Here is a 16623-nt window from a genome sequence, read left to right on the forward strand (position 1 = left end):
AAGTCATAAACACATCACACATTCAGCTCCACACAAACCTTACCGTTGGCCCCACTAATGTCTTAATCAATAAGACTGTTCAGACAAGTTATGTTTCCCGGAAAGCTCTTATTTCTCCTTTTTCAGGTTTCTGCTCTGAATTTGTCCCCTCACTAGTGTTCCTACCATCAGGCAAACCTGATTATGCAAGGAACGGTAGCACTTTAAATCAGATAATGCAAAGTCAGACATTTTAAACAGGCTAAGATAAATGATTTAAGAAATGAAAAGCACATTTGTCATTCAGCAAGAGAGACACTTTTTGAAATGTGTGCATAGGAACAGAAGGCTACACCAGCCTAGTTCTCAGGTTCCCCCAGAACGGCAGCGTGTGATGGGCCATACTCAACCTGTCAAGCCCCTACTCTTCCACACATCTAGCATCACCAGTGGAATGTTTCTACTCGCTACACTAGTCCCAGCCTGAGAGAGAGAGAGAACAGAGGAGAAAGAGAGAGAAAGTGAGAGAGAGAATTAACAAATAGAGGCGTAATGATGGATGGATGGATTGTCTTCTCCACTTTGTGCCACTTGGACAGACACCCTGTGTAGTTTTCCTCTTCCGCCTTCCCTCGTCTCTCTCGTCCCATCTTTCCCTTCACTGACATCTGTGGCAGCACATGTGACACCCATAACAACCCACCACCCACACCCCACCTGTTGCAGTTTTATGCCAGAGGTCTTGATTGGGGGAGTTGGGTGAGGAGTGGAGAGAGGCTGAGAAGTGGTTTTAACCGTGAGGAGGGGAAGGACTAGCGACGGAAAAGAGGATGGAGGGAGTAAAGACAGGAGAAGAGTGTGTGTGTGATGTGTCCAGCAGTAATACTTTTGACCCTAATTATTCGTGAAATCACAGGGGAATCCTGTGGATTCCTACATGTGATTTGTCTCATTCTCCCCTGTTTCTATTGGAGGGGCTGAGAAGAAACCCCTCTCTCCTTTACTTGTCCCACAAGTCTTCTTTTCCCTCGGCCACAGACAGCCCACTCAGAACAGGCCTACGCTGACATGTACATTCTCCCTCTCTCTATTTGGCTCTTATTCCTGCAGTTCTGCCTGCAGTTATGGAACCCCTACCTGTCCCAGACCTGCTGTTTTCAACTCTTAATGATCGGCTATGAAAAGCCAACTGACATTTATTCCTGATTATTATTTGACCATGCTTGTCATTTATGAACATTTTGAACATCTTGGCTCTCTCTAATTCTCTCCTTCTCTCTTTCTTTCTCTCTCTTGGAGGAACTGAGCCCTAGGACCATACGTCAGGACTACCGGGCATGATGACTCCTTGCTGTCCCCAGTCCACCTGGCCTTGCTGCTGTCCCAGTTTCAACTGTTCTGCCTGCGGTTATGGAACCCCTACCTGTCCCAAACCTGCTGTTTTCAACTCTTAATTATCGGCTATGAAAAGCCAACTGACATTTATTCCTGATTATTATTTGACCATGCTGGTAATTTATGAACATTTGAACATCTTGGCCATGTTCTATTATAATCTCCAACCGGCAATGCCAGAAGAGGACTGGCCACCCCTCATAGCCTGGTTCCTCTTTAGGTTTCTTCCTAGGTTTTGGCCTTTCTAGGGAGTTTTTCCTAGCCACCGTGCTTCTACACCTGCATTGCTTGCTGTTTGGGGTTTTAGGCTGGGTTTCTGTACAGCACTTCGAGATATTAGCTGATGTACGAAGGGCTATATAAAATAAACTTGATTGATTGATTGATTCCCTCTGTCCATTCCTCTGACCCATGTCCCCTCATTCCCTCTGTCCATTCCTCTAACCCACGTCCCCTCGTTACATTTGTTACTAGATGTATTTGCTGCATCTAAGGACCTGTTGTACACTCTTAGAAAAAAGGGTTCTTCGGCTGTCCCCATAGGATAACACATTTTGGTTCCAGGTAGAACTATTTTTGGTTCCAGGTAGAACTCTTTATGGTTCCAGGTAGAGCTCTTTTTGGTTCCAGGTAGAACTCTTTTTGGTTCCATGTAGAAACCTTTTTGGTTCCATGTAGAACCATCTGTGTAAAAGTTTCTACATGGAACTCAAAAGGGTTCTACCTGGAATCAAAAAGGGTTCTTCAAAGGGTTTTCCAATGGGGACAACCAAAGATCCCTTTTAGGTTCTAGATAGAACCTTTATTTTCTAAGAGTGTACTCTAGCAGTGGGGTTCACTGCTGGATATGTACCATCTCTCTGGCTTCTGTTGTTCCTCCTTTCCCCTCCTCCAGTTCCCTTAACCCATATCGTAGACATAGGCAGGTCAGTCAGAAAGTTAGTCATGGGTGAAGGTGGGACATGTTATAGCAGTAGGCTCCAGAGGCAGGGATGTGCCAGGCTCAGACTGGGGACCTGTTGTACACAGTAGCAGTGGGTACAGGTTTCAGTGGGCACAGTGCTATGTGTGCCAGGCTGTGGGCAGTGCAGCGTGGTAAGAGTCCTGTTCTGTGTTTTTACAGGTTCAGTTGGCCACTGAGGAACAGTCCGAGACTTCTCTCTGAGCCAGCATCCAGCAGGCCTACCCCTGTCCCAACCAACATTGCCCTGGCCTGGCCTTGGCTCTGCACAACACAGCTCTTTCATTCTGCCAACCAACCAGCCACGGAAATAAACTTTTCATCTGCAACAGGAGGAAACTAATGTGACAAGCTCCAACACCGCCATATCCCATCAACACCACTCCTTCCCTCCTCCCCTACTTGTCTCTCCCCCCACGCCTCAGTCCTGTCTGGGCTTGTGCAACAGGCGTGCAAGGCCAGGGTGAGGGAGAGAAGGGAAATGAACTACTTTGGGGGATCATATATGGCTTTTTATAGAGGCTCTGAACATGCTACACTGTGTGTGTGTTTTAGCACTTGTCAGAAACATGCACTGGTCTAACAACCAGTTAATATTACATCAATGAAAGCCAAAGTGACCTCACCCCTAACTTTATAACCCCTGCTAAAACACGTTTATGGCAAATGTTATGACACATTATGCAGCATCTTCACACAAGAGCCATGTCAAACCAACTGAAGTGTTACAGAGTACAAAGTAGTACGGAACAGTCTGTCTTATCCAAGGACACAGAGGGGGCGGGGGAGGCTGGGGGGTGCACCTGAACTCACAACACCCCCACTAACATAACACAGAGAGACACTAACCAATCAGGGCAGTCAGACAAACACAGAAGCTAGCAGAGTAAACGCCTGGAGAGAAACCCAGGACAGGACAAGCCGAGCAGAGCCCAGCACACAGAGCCCAGCACACAGAGCCCAGCGCTAGGCTAATACAATGACACTAGCCTTCTGTTCCTGCTCTCTCAGAGAGAGATGAGAGGCCTGTCTGCTCTGTCTGATCCAATGGAAACTACTCTGGCCTGTCCAGATGTACTACAGCTAACATTAAATTATCCACACAAACATGTCCACGGAACACTGTCCATTCAACACTGGGCTGTGCAGAACACAGAGGGAATGTGCGTGTCACCACTGTCCCTGAGTAACCCTACTCTGTTCCGCTCTCCATGGGAGTGCATCTCTTCTGAGCTTTGACTACATTAAGGAACTGCAGTTCACTGTGGGGCTTTCCATCTGAGGCATCAGACAGACAGACAGACAGACAGACAGACAGACAGACAGACAGACAGACAGCAGTGTTGAACAGTATTGTAGCTGGCCTGTGTGGTGTGTGGTGTGGGTCTTACCTTGTCCAACATGATCCTGTTCTTAGCCACGTCCAGAGGATTAGTGACCAACGCTTCTACTCCAGCGCATAACTGACACACACATACACACAAAATGAGTGCACTGCAAACATTTCTGTTCTCTAATGACAAATACATAAAAGCTCTGTTATGGCCTTCCTATGCAATATTACCAGAATTGACATCAATCTAATATTTGGCTACATTTCATGATTCAATAGGATACATTGAGACTCTCAAAATATGTGTTTCCCCAATACAGGCCCATCCCCATTCCTGGACCAGATGCACTTCTCCTCCAGCTCCACTGTCACATTGAGGCCCACGCCTCACTAAACACACACTGTCTGTCTCAGTCTGTCAGTAGCACCCCTCTCCTCCCATCCATGGCTGCTCTTCTTTATGCACAGCTAGAAGAGTTGTTACCCCACTCATCTCCCCCTCTACCCAAACCCAGGCCAAGTTGGAGGCCCTGTGTGCTGAAGGTTCCAAGGATGTTCCCATTAAGAGGAGAGGAGGGGGAGAAGAGTTGCAAAATCCCCTTTACCCCCTCAGTGTGTCTCTGTCTGACTGACTATCCTCCAGTCTACGCTACATAGTAACTGGTGTCAGTAAACAGGGACATATGTGCTACTGAATAGCAGTGAGGGAGAGGAGCTGACAGACGCTTGGCCATGTAAATGTCATACATGTAAATGTTATAGGTTTCCAAAAACCCTTTCTGAATGCATGGGGACGTTCACCATTGTGTTAAGCACTGTATGGAGAATTTGTATGGATTTGACTAGCTGGGAGTGCGTAGTAGACTTCTTTGACTTCATTTTCGCCGGTGTAAGGAAGCTTTACTTGCCCAACCCTCTCCAAGGATACTGTAGACTCTGTGTTAATAAAACATACTGGATACTACTATATCCTCATGGTATCCATGCAAATCTGATACATTTGGGCTCTTGAACTGGAGTAAAATCACATGAATGCATCCACATTACGATCAAGGTTAAATGCAAATCAAATGCAATCATTTTCCTGTACTGCTAAGAATTCAAAATGTAACTAGTACTTTTGGTTGTCATGGAAAATGTATGTAAAAAGTACAATATTTTATTTAGGAATGTGGTGAAGTTAAACTAAAGGTTGTCAAAAAATATAAATAGTGAAGTAAAGTACAGATACCCCAAAAAACAACTTAAGTAGTATTTTAAAGTATGTTTACTTAAGTACTTTACACCACTGCTCCTCTCTTATTCCCTCTTTACTTCTGGCTTGCTCCTCACCTCTCAATCAATCTCTTCCTCTACCCCCCCCCCCCCCCCCCCCCCCCCCCTTATCCCCAGTGTGTGTTAATACCAGGTGGGGTGGCTTATGTCCATGTCTCTGGTCCTCAGGGTGCAGTGTCCTCAGCCCCAACCCAACCCACAGCTCCCATCAATCTGCTTTCTGTCTGGCCTGTCACACATACCGGTACTCAAGAGTTATGGCCCAACTCTCTCTGTCTCTCTCTCTTACTCTCTGTGTCTGTCTCCCTCTTTGTGTCTGTATCGGTCTCTCTCTCTGTTACTCATGCACTCTCTCACACTCTCCACCGCTCTCTCCCTCTTTCGTTCCACCTCCCTCTCTCCGCTACAGGCCTCACTGCTCAGGGGGTCAGACAGCTGCACAGGCCCCAGTCCCAAGGGCAGGCCCTTATCCCCCTCTCATGGTCTCTCCTCTCTTCTCCTCCTCCTCTCCTCCTGTCCTCTGGGCCCCTGATGCTCATCTGTTCTGAGACACAACACTGAAACCTAGCCCTGTAAGTGTGGAGCACTTACTGACGGTCTGAGTCAATCGACCAATAACTCTACCCCTATCTACAGCAAAAACAATCAATCAAACCAGTACCTTATCTTTTTTCTACCGTTTCTTTTATTTTCAGACCTGTGCCGCAAGTGAAAGACTGTGCCAACTGAGGCAACCTGTGTGGAATTCTACAGGAATGTGGCTTCGGTAAACTTTCTATATTCCTGGCCCTCTACCATCCAACCTCCCCTCCATCCCTCTCTCTCTGCCTTTCCCAAAGCAGCATATAATCCTCTGCACCTGCAAAAGCTCCGCACACTGCAGCCTGCCAAAAAAAGGGTGTGTGACCTTGCCTCCATGACCACTGAGTCTGAGAGTGAGAGCTAGGGAGAGAGAGAGAGAGAGAGAGAGAGAGAGAGAGAGAGGGAGAGAGAGAGAGAGAGAGAGAGAGGGAGAGAGAGAGAGAGAGAGGGAGAGAGAGAGAGAGAGAGAGAGAGAGAGAGAGAGAGAGAGAGAGAGAGAGAGAGCAAATGAATTAGAAAGAGTTAAAGAGAGAGAGGGTTGGTTCTAAGAGTTATCAGGCGCATTAAAAACATCTCAAACCTCATCGGAATCGGCCTGGGGCTGGGAACCAAATGGCACAGCTATTTTTGTGTACTCTTCTCCGTCTTTGGAGTGATGTCATTCACTCTTTTCCCAAGCACATTACAGGACAAGAAAGAGAGGGGGAAGGAGAAAGGGGAAGACATAAAAAAAAGTCCCAGAGACGAGGACTGCAGTAAAGGTCCCCAAAATTCCTTAGCTCAGCAGAAAAGGCCTGGCTGATAAAGTTATACTGTACTCATAATATGAGAACATAATCATTTACTTGGAGAAGAGAAGCTAAGCACTTATATTATCATGTTAATGGAGGTTAAGTCTCATCCAAGTCAACAGGGAACAGAATGGACCCAGCTGAAGAGAACTGTCTGCAGTCTATGCTATCTTGCCAGAGTTAAGAAACAATATTTGTTCAATATTCACCATGGAGCTTATGGATTTGGACCAGCTCAGGCCTCTGTGTTCCATATTTCTGTGTTGATGCTCAAATAGTGTAACATGAGGCGCTAGCTGGGCCAACGTCCTATAAAACAGGTTGAACTGGAACCTCAACTAATACCTCACCCCTAGCTAATTACACAATACCTCACCCCTAGCTAATTACACAACCTATACTTGTCTTGTTTGGAGTTGCTGTAAAACAACAATCATTCCCTCCCCAACGCTGGTGGGCATGGCAGGACTGAATGCTGTTGGAATGTGTTGGATTCTGGCATAGAGTTCTGGTTTAAGTTGGGCTGCAGGTTCTGCCCAAGGACTACAGATAATTCCTGGTCCTTCTTGAAAACACATTGTGATAGTTTGGTTGCTCTAGAATAGATGAAGCAGGGATGATTGCTGCAATTGAGGAACAGCATGGAATAATTGCAAATATGAATCCCCATGCAAACTTAATCTTTAGCATACATGCCCTCTTTATAACACGCACACACACACACACACACACAGACACACACACACACACACACACACACACACACACACACACACACACACACACACACACACACACACACACACACACACACACACACACACACACACACACACACACACACACACACACACACACACACACACACACACACACACACACACACACACACACACACACACACACACACACACACACACACACCACATAAACATGCACACACACATGTACACACAAGTACACGCATACAGTACACACACTCAGATCAAATACACACACAAAGACACAAACCCCAAAACACCCTTGCACAGTGTGGAGAGGTGGGAGAGCTGTCAAAGTACAGTACATGGTTGGGGTGTGTCATGTGTATTCCATTAGGTTGCAGATTAAAAGGGAGACTTTGTTTTCCACATCAAAGGCCTGTATGTGTGGTGGGAAGCCTCTCAACTCTCTCTCTTCTCCTTCATGAATAACGATTAGAGGTAAATCTGCCTGGTCATGGAGAATAGACCTACCTCCTTCTCATTCTCCTCTATGTGTGTGTGTGTGTGTGCGCTCATGTGTGTGTGTGGTCCCTTAGACTTATGTGGTGTGTTTCAGTCTTATGGTTTTAGTAATGATTACATACTACATCAGTGATAATAAGCTGTGTTGGTTTGGTGGGCTATGGGAGGGGGACCCGACATGTGTGTGTTGGTGGTGTTTTTGTGGTCAGAGGGCATGCCGTGTGGGTTTGGTGATTGCTCTGGTTAATTTGTTGAGAGAATGTGATTTACAGGGGGCTAAATCCTAATGTGTGCAAGTTTGACTGAAAATCATGCAATGATGTCAGTGAGATATTAGCATGGACGTTTGAGTTGTGTGTACATTTCTCAGTATAGATTGATCCCATAGTGTGCAAGTGGAATGAATCCCGGCTCTGCTGATCTGTACTGGTTGGGTGACGTGTGAGGAGCTCTTGGAGTCTGCTGACAGCTGTTCTGTGCTGGCTGTGATGCTGGCTCCGTATGAAACAGAAATAAAAGGCTGTAACGCAGCACATTTCTACCCCCGGAGCAGATGTGGAGCTCAGGGTGAGAATGCCACACACAGACACACACATATAAACTCACACAGTCTCCTGGCTCTCCCAACAGCCAAAAAAGACCTATAAATGTTAGCTAGCTATTCGTTTTATTTTTCTTGAGTTTCACTCTATTGTCCCCTCTACACGTTTGTGTTTTTTTTTAGGTCAGGGATCTCAAGGAGAGACTGCAATTTACCCAGGCTGTTAGGGGAGAGGAGAGGGGTGAGAGGCAAGAGGAGATAAGAGAGGATGGGAGAGGAGAGCGAAAAGGTGGAGAAGGGCCAGATTCCAAAGCTGGCCTGTCCAGTTGAACTCTTCCCTAACGACTGTGTGCAGATAGCCTGGAGTGCAGGCCTTTGAGAGGGTGACAAAGAGGGGCTTGTGAATGATACGTCTTATTCTGGAGCACTTCCGTCCCCTGCTCCCCCCACAGCTGTGTGGCCCATTGTCCCCCCTCCCTCCCCTCCTGATCTGTCCACGCTGTGCTGCCCATATGGGCCTAATGTTAATGGAATGTTCTGAAGCCCGCACCCGGAGACATGATGTCACCCTCACTAATGCTGTCTTTTCAAAGAGAAATGGCTTTTGTGTGTCCAGGGCCAGACAATGGAGAGAAGGAGGAAGAGAGACCGAGGTTGAGAGAGAGCTAGAAAGAGAGAGAGAGGGAGAGAGAGACGGTTAACCATGCTAGAAGTGGATGACTAATTGCAGCTCCATTTGATTGTAGCCGTGGTGACCCATTAAACGAGGGTGTAATTTCCTATTTTGTACTGTCCAGGAGATATGGCCTAGTAGGGCCGACTCAGCTGTAAATGTGTCAGAACATAAGCAGCCTATTATGACTTTATTGCACCATCATTACAGGGACAAATTACAGCACAAAGAGACAGAGAGGAGGATGCATACCGTTACATACTCCCACAGTGGAACTGGACCAGAGAGAATGTGATTGGAAAATAAAGAAAAACAGAAATGTGATAAATACAACCTGTCATTATCAATCAATATGTAATATTTATAACAACTCTTTCAAATAATCTTGAAGACAAGAAAATGTCAGACCAAAAGCCTATCAAACACCTTGGTAAGAATGACAAGACTATTCCTGGTACACAACCAAATGAACTATGTCCCTTCCTTTGGAGTTGTGACTTTTCTGTGGCTTTACATGGTCAAAGGTCACAATGTTTCTCATGGTGCAATCCATAACACAACTCATTGGAAAAGTGAATGATGTCATGAGCATATCCCTATTTCACAGCAGAGCAATGCTAGTACTCCCGCTGTCCTGAGGTCAGCTGTATGACATCATGTCATCCACACGGGCAGGACGGGATTTACTGGATCTGGACCATGGAGAGATGGAGGTAGGGTGGAGAGGTAGAGGTAGGGTGGAGAGGTAGAGGGCTAGAGAGATGGAGGTAGGGTGGAGAGATGGAGGTAGGGTGGAGAGATGGAGGTAGGGTGGAGAGGTAGAGGGCTAGAGAGATGGAGGTAGGGTGGAGAGGTAGAGGGCTAGAGAGATGGAGGTAGGGTGGAGAGATGGAGGTAGGGTGGAGAGGTGGAGGTAGGGTGGAGAGATGGAGGTAGGGTGGAGAGGTGGAGGGCTAGAGAGATGGAGGTAGGGTGGAGAGGTGGAGGTAGGGTGGAGAGGTGGAGGTAGGGTGGAGAGGTGGAGGTAGGGTGGAGAGATGGAGGTAGGGTGGAGAGATGGAGGGCTAGAGAGATGGAGGTAGGGTGGAGAGATGGAGGTAGGGTGGAGAGGTGGAGGTAGGGTGGAGAGATGGAGGTAGGGTGGAGAGATGGAGGGCTAGAGAGATCGAAGTAGGGTGGAGAGATGGAGGTAGGGTGGAGAGGTAGAGGGCTAGAGAGATGGAGGTAGGGTGGAGAGATGGAAGTAGGGTGGAGAGGTAGAGGGCTAGAGAGATGGAGGTAGGGTGGAGAGATGGAGGTAGGGTGGAGAGGTAGAGGGCTAGAGAGATGGAGGTAGGGTGGAGAGATGGAGGTAGGGTGGAGAGATGGAGGAAGGGTGGAGAGGTAGAGGGCTAGAGAGATGGAGGTAGGGTGGAGAGGTAGAGGGCTAGAGAGATGGAGGTAGGGTGGAGAGGTAGAGGGCTAGAGAGATGGAGGTAGGGTGGAGAGATGGAGGTAGGGTGGAGAGGTAGAGGGCTAGAGAGAAGGAGGTAGGGTGGATAGATGGAGGTAGGGTGGAGAGGTAGAGGGCTAGAGAGATGGAGGTAGGGTGGAGAGATGGAGGTAGGGTGGAGAGGTAGAGGGCTAGAGAGATGGAGAAAGGGTGGAGAGGTAGAGGGCTAGAGAGATGGAGGTAGGGTGGAGAGATGGAGGTAGGGTGGAGAGATGGAGATAGGGTGGAGAGGTGGAGGTAGGATGGAGAGGTAGAGGGCTAGAGAGATGGAGAGATGGAGGTAGGGTGGAGAGATGGAGGTAGGGTGGAGAGGTGGAGGTAGGGTGGAGAGATGGAGGTAGAGAGGAGAGATGGAGGTAGGGTGGAGATATGGAGATAGGGTGGAGAGATGGAGGTAGGGTGGAGAGATGGAGGTAAGGTGGAGGGATGGAGGTAGAGAGGAGAGATGGAGGAAGGGTGGAGAGATGGAGATAGGGTGGAGAGATGGAGGTAGGGTGGAGAGGTGGAGGTAGGGTGGAGAGATGGAGGTAGGGTGGAGAGGTGGAGGTAGGGTGGAGAGATGGAGGTAGGGTGGAGAGATGGAGGTAGGGTGGAGAGATGGAGGTAGGGTGGAGAAGTATAGGTAGGGTGGAGAGACGGAGGTAGAGAGGAGATGGAGGTAGGGTGGAGAAATGGAGGTAGGGTGGAGAGGTGGAGGCAGGGTGGAGAGATGGAGGTAGAGAGGAGAGATGGAAGTAGGGTGGAGAGATGGAGGTAGGGTGGAGAGATGGAGGTAGGGTGGAGAGGTGGAGGCAGGGTGGAGAGATTTATTTAGGGTGGAGAGATGTAGGTAGGGTGGAGAGATGGAGGTAGGGTGTAGAAGTATAGGTAGGGTGGAGAGACGGAGGTAGAGAGGAGATGGAGGTAAGGTGGAGAAATGGAGGTAGAGAGGAGAGATGGAGGTAGGGTGGAGAGATGGAGGTGGAGAGGAGAGATGGAGGTAGAGTGGAGAGATGGAGGTAGGGTGGAGAGATGGAGGTAGAGAGGAGAGATGGAGGTAGGGTGGAGAGATGGAGATAGGGTGGAGAGATGGAGGTAGGGTGGAGAGATGGAGGTAAGGTGGAGGGATGGAGGTAGAGAGGAGAGATGGAGGAAGGGTGGAGAGATGGAGATAGGGTGGAGAGATGGAGGTAGGGTGGAGAGGTGGAGGTAGGGTGGAGAGATGGAGGTAGGGTGGAGAGGTGGAGGTAGGGTGGAGAGATGGAGGTAGGGTGGAGAGGTGGAGAGGTGGAGGTAGGGTGGAGAGATGGAGGTAGAGAGGAGAGATGGAGGTAGGGTGGAGAGATGGAGGTAGAGAGGAGAGATGGAGGTAGAGTGGAGAGATGGAGGTAGGGTGGAGAGATGGAGGTAGAGAGGAGAGATGGAGGTAGGTTGGAGAGATGGAGATAGGGTGGAGAGATGGAGGTAGGGTGGAGAGATGGAGGTAAGGTGGAGGGATGGAGGTAGAGAGGAGAGATGGAGGAAGGGTGGAGAGATGGAGATAGGGTGGAGAGATGGAGGTAGGGTGGAGAGGTGGAGGTAGGGTGGAGAGATGGAGGTAGGGTGGAGAGGTGGAGGTAGGGTGGAGAGATGGAGGTAGGGTGGAGAGGTGGAGAGGTGGAGGTAGGGTGGAGAGATGGAGGTCGGGTGGAGAGATGGGGGTAGGATGGAGAGATGGAGGTAGGGTGGAGAGATGGAGGGGTAGAGAGATGGAGGTAGGGTGGAGAGATGGGGGTAGGGTGGAGAAATGGAGGTAGCGTGGAGAGATGGAGGTAGGGTGGAGAGGTGGAGAAGGAGGTAGGGTGGAGAGATGGAGCTATGGTGGAGAGGTGGAGGTAGGGTGGAGAGGTGGAGGTAGGGTGGAGAGATGGAGGTAGGGTGGAGAGGTAGAGGGCTAGAGAGATGGAGGTAGGGTGGAGAGATGGAGGTAGGGTGGAGAGGTAGAGGGCTAGAGAGATGGAGGTAGGGTGGAGAGATGGAGGTAGGGTGGAGAGATGGAGGTAGGGTGGAGAGGTGGAGGTAGGGTGGAGAGGTAGAGGGCTAGAGAGATGGAGGTAGGGTGGAGAGATGGAGATAGGGTGGAGAGATGGAGGTAGGGTGGAGAGGTGGAGGTAGGGTGGAGAGATGGAGGTAGGGTGGAGAGGTGGAGGTAGGGTGGAGAGATGGAGGTAGGGTGGAGAGATGGAGGTAGGGTGGAGAGATGGAGGTAGGGTGGAGAGGTGGAGGTAGGGTGGAGAGATGGAGGTAGGGTGGAGAGATGGAGGTAGGGTGGAGAGATGAAGGTAGGGTGGAGAGGTGGAGGTAGGGTGGAGAGATGGAGGTAGGGTGGAGAGATGGAGGTAGGGTGGAGAGATGGAGGTACGGTGGAGAAGTATAGGTAGGGTGGAGAGACGGAGGTAGAGAGGAGATGGAGGTAGGGTGGAGAAATGGAGGTAGGGTGGAGAGGTGGAGGCAGGGTGGAGAGATGGAGGTAGAGAGGAGAGATGGAGGTAGGGTGGAGAGATGGAGGTAGGGTGGAGAGGTGGAGGTAGGGTGGAGAGATGTAGGTAGGGTGGAAAGATGTAGGTAGGGTGGAGAGATGGAGGTAGGGTGGAGAAGTATAGGTAGGGTGGAGAGACGGAGGTAGAGAGGAGATGGAGGTAGGGTGGAGAAATGGAGGTAGGGTGGAGAGATGGAGGGGTGGAGAGGTGGAGGTAGGGTGGAGAAGTATAGGTAGGGTGGAGAGACGGAGGTAGAGAGGAGATGGAGGTAAGGTGGAGAAATGGAGGTAGAGAGGAGAGATGGAGGTAGGGTGGAGAGATGGAGGTAGAGAGGAGAGATGGAGGTAGAGTGGAGAGATGGAGGTAGGGTGGAGAGATGGAGGTAGAGAGGAGAGATGGAGGTAAGTTGGAGGGATGGAGGTAGAGAGGAGAGATGGAGGAAGGGTGGAGAGATGGAGATAGGGTGGAGAGATGGAGGTAGGGTGGAGAGGTGGAGGTAGGGTGGAGAGATGGAGGTAGGGTGGAGGGGTGGAGGTAGGGTGGAGAAATGGAGGTAGGGTAGAGAGGTGGAGAGGTGGAGGTAGGGTGGAGAGATGGAGGTCGGGTGGAGAGATGGGGGTAGGATGGAGAGATGGAGGTAGGGTGGAGAGATGGGGGTAGGGTGGAGAGCTGGAGGTAGGGTGGAGAGATGGAGGTAGGGTGGAGAAGTCTAGGTAGGGTGGAGAGACGTAGATAGAGAGGAGAGATGGAGGTAGGGTGGAGAGATGGAGGTAGTGTGGAGAGGTGGAGGGCTAGAGAGATGGAGGTAGGGTGGAGAGATGGAGGTAGGGTGGAGAGGTGGAGGTAGGGTGGAGAGGTGGAGGTAGGGTGGAGAGAGGGAGGTAGGGTGGAGAGATGGAGGTAGGGTGGAGAGGTGGAGGTAGGGTGGAGAGATGGAGGTAGGGTGGAGAGATGGAGGTAGGGTGGAGAGATGGAAGTAGGGTGGAGAAGTATAGGTAGGGTGGAGAGGTGGAGGGCTAGAGAGATGGAGGTAGGGTGGAGAGATGGAGGTAGGGTGGAGAGACGGAGTTAGGGTGGAGAGATGGAGGTAGGGTGGAGAGATGGAGGGGTAGAGAGATGGAGGTAGGGTGGAGAAATGGAGGTAGCGTGGAGAGATGGAGGTACGGTGGAGAGGTGGAGAGGTGGAGGTAGGGTGGAGAGATGGAGGTCGGGTGGACAGAAGGAGGTAGGGTGGAGAGATGGAGGGCTAGAGAGATGGAGGTAGGGTGGAGAGATGGAGGTAGTGTGGAGAGATGGAGGTAGGATGGATAGATGAGGTAGGGTGGAGAGATGGAGGTAGGGTGGAGAGCTGAAGGTAGGGTGGGGAGATGGAGGTAGGGTGGACAGATGGAGGTAGGGTGGAGAGATGGAGATAGGGTGGAGAGATGGAGGTAGGGTGGAGAGGTGGAGGTAGGGTGGAGAGATGGAGGTAGGGTGGAGAGGTGGAGGTAGGGTGGAGAGATGGAGGTAGGGTGGAGAGATGGAGGTAGGGTGGAGAGATGGAGGTAGGGTGGAGAGGTGGAGGTAGGGTGGAGAGATGGAGGTAGGGTGGAGAGATGGAGGTAGGGTGGAGAGATGAAGGTAGGGTGGAGAGGTGGAGGTAGGGTGGAGAGATGGAGGTAGGGTGGAGAGATGGAGGTACGGTGGAGAGATGGAGGTACGGTGGAGAAGTATAGGTAGGGTGGAGAGACGGAGGTAGAGAGGAGATGGAGGTAGGGTGGAGAAATGGAGGTAGGGTGGAGAGGTGGAGGCAGGGTGGAGAGATGGAGGTAGAGAGGAGAGATGGAGGTAGGGTGGAGAGATGGAGGTAGGGTGGAGAGGTGGAGGTAGGGTGGAGAGATGTAGGTAGGGTGGAGAGATGTAGGTAGGGTGGAGAGATGGAGGTAGGGTGGAGAAGTATAGGTAGGGTGGAGAGACGGAGGTAGAGAGGAGATGGAGGTAGGGTGGAGAAATGGAGGTAGGGTGGAGAGATGGAGGGGTGGAGAGGTGGAGGTAGGGTGGAGAAGTATAGGTAGGGTGGAGAGACGGAGGTAGAGAGGAGATGGAGGTAAGGTGGAGAAATGGAGGTAGAGAGGAGAGATGGAGGTAGGGTGGAGAGATGGAGGTAGAGAGGAGAGATGGAGGTAGAGTGGAGAGATGGAGGTAGGGTGGAGAGATGGAGGTAGAGAGGAGAGATGGAGGTAAGGTGGAGGGATGGAGGTAGAGAGGAGAGATGGAGGAAGGGTGGAGAGATGGAGATAGGGTGGAGAGATGGAGGTAGGGTGGAGAGGTGGAGGTAGGGTGGAGAGATGGAGGTAGGGTGGAGGGGTGAAGGTAGGGTGGAGAGATGGAGGTAGGGTAGAGAGGTGGAGAGGTGGAGGTAGGGTGGAGAGATGGAGGTCGGGTGGAGAGATGGGGGTAGGATGGAGAGATGGAGGTAGGGTGGAGAGCTGGAGGTAGGGTGGAGAGATGGAGGTAGGGTGGAGAAGTCTAGGTAGGGTGGAGCGACGTAGATAGAGAGGAGAGATGGAAGTAGGGTGGAGAGATGGAGGTAGTGTGGAGAGGTGGAGGGCTAGAGAGATGGAGGTAGGGTGGAGAGATGGAGGTAGGGTGGTAAGGTGGAGGTAGGGTGGAGAGGTGGAGGTAGGGTGGAGAGAGGGAGGTAGGGTGGAGAGATGGAGGTAGGGTGGAGAGGTGGAGGTAGGGTGGAGAGATGGAGGTAGGGTGGAGAGATGGAGGTAGGGTGGAGAGATGGAAGTAGGGTGGAGAAGTATAGGTAGGGTGGAGAGGTGGAGGGCTAGAGAGATGGAGGTAGAGTGGAGAGATGGAGCTAGGGTGGAGAGACGGAGTTAGGGTGGAGAGATGGAGGTAGGGTGGAGAGATGGAGGGGTAGAGAGATGGAGGTAGGGTGGAGAAATGGAGGTAGCGTGGAGAGATGGAGGTACGGTGGAGAGGTGGAGAGGTGGAGGTAGGTTGGAGAGATGGAGGTCGGGTGGAGAGAAGGAGGTAGGGTGGAGAGATGGAGGGCTAGAGAGATGGAGGTAGGGTGGAGAGATGGAGGTAGTGTGGAGAGATGGAGGTAGGATGGATAGATGAGGTAGGGTGGAGAGATGGAGGTAGGGTGGAGAGCTGAAGGTAGGGTGGGGAGATGGAGGTAGGGTGGAGAGATGGAGGTAGGGTGGAGAGATGGAGATAGGGTGGAGAGGTGGAGGTAGGGTGGAGAGGTGGAGGTAGGGTGGAGAGATGGAGGTAGGGTGGAGAGGTGGAGGTAGGGTGGAGAGATGGAGGTAGTGTGGAGAGATGGAGGTAGGGTGGAGAGATGGAGGTAGGGTGGAGAGGTGGAGGTAGGGTGGAGAGATGGAGGTAGGGTGGAGACATGGAGGTAGGGTGGAGAGATGAAGGTAGGGTGGAGAGGTGGAGGTAGGGTGGAGAGATGGAGGTAGGGTGGAGAGATGGAGGTAGGGTGGAGAGATGGAGGTACGGTGGAGAAGTATAGGTAGGGTGGAGAGACGGAGGTAGAGAGGAGATGGAGGTAGGGTGGAGAAATGGAGGTAGGGTGGATAGGTGGAGGCAGGGTGGAGAGATGAAGGTAGAGAGGAGAGATGGAGGTAGGGTGGAGAGATGGAGGTAGGGTGGAGAGGTGGAGGTAGGGTGGAGAGATGTAGGTAGGGTGGAGAGATGGAGGTAGGGTGGAGAGATGGAGGTAGGGTGGAGAAGTATAGGTAGGGTGGAGAGACGGAGGTAGAGAGGAGATGGAGGTAGGGTGGAGAAATGGAGGTAGGGTGGAGAGATGGAGAGGTGGAGAGGTGGAGGTAGGGTGGAGAAGTATAGGTAGGGTGGAGAGACAGAGGCAGAGAGG

General features: G+C 51.0%; 1 protein-coding gene across 1 annotated transcript in view; it reads right to left on the bottom strand.

Moving 5' to 3' along the window:
• Window positions 1-384: 384 nt before the first annotated feature.
• LOC129815108 (S-adenosylmethionine mitochondrial carrier protein-like) overlaps window positions 385-16623 on the bottom strand; it is an 83133-nt gene continuing 66894 nt past the window's right edge. Inside the window, exons 7-10 of the mRNA XM_055868482.1 lie at window positions 9009-9031; window positions 5801-5872; window positions 3727-3798; window positions 385-462 (exon numbers count right to left, since the gene is read on the bottom strand). Of these exons, the coding sequence (XP_055724457.1) occupies window positions 385-462; window positions 3727-3798; window positions 5801-5872; window positions 9009-9031 (245 nt within the window). The remainder of the gene's footprint in view (window positions 463-3726; window positions 3799-5800; window positions 5873-9008; window positions 9032-16623) is intronic.

Source organism: Salvelinus fontinalis, chromosome 18 (genome assembly GCF_029448725.1).
Source record: "Salvelinus fontinalis isolate EN_2023a chromosome 18, ASM2944872v1, whole genome shotgun sequence".
In the NCBI taxonomy this organism is placed as follows: domain Eukaryota; kingdom Metazoa; phylum Chordata; class Actinopteri; order Salmoniformes; family Salmonidae; genus Salvelinus; species Salvelinus fontinalis.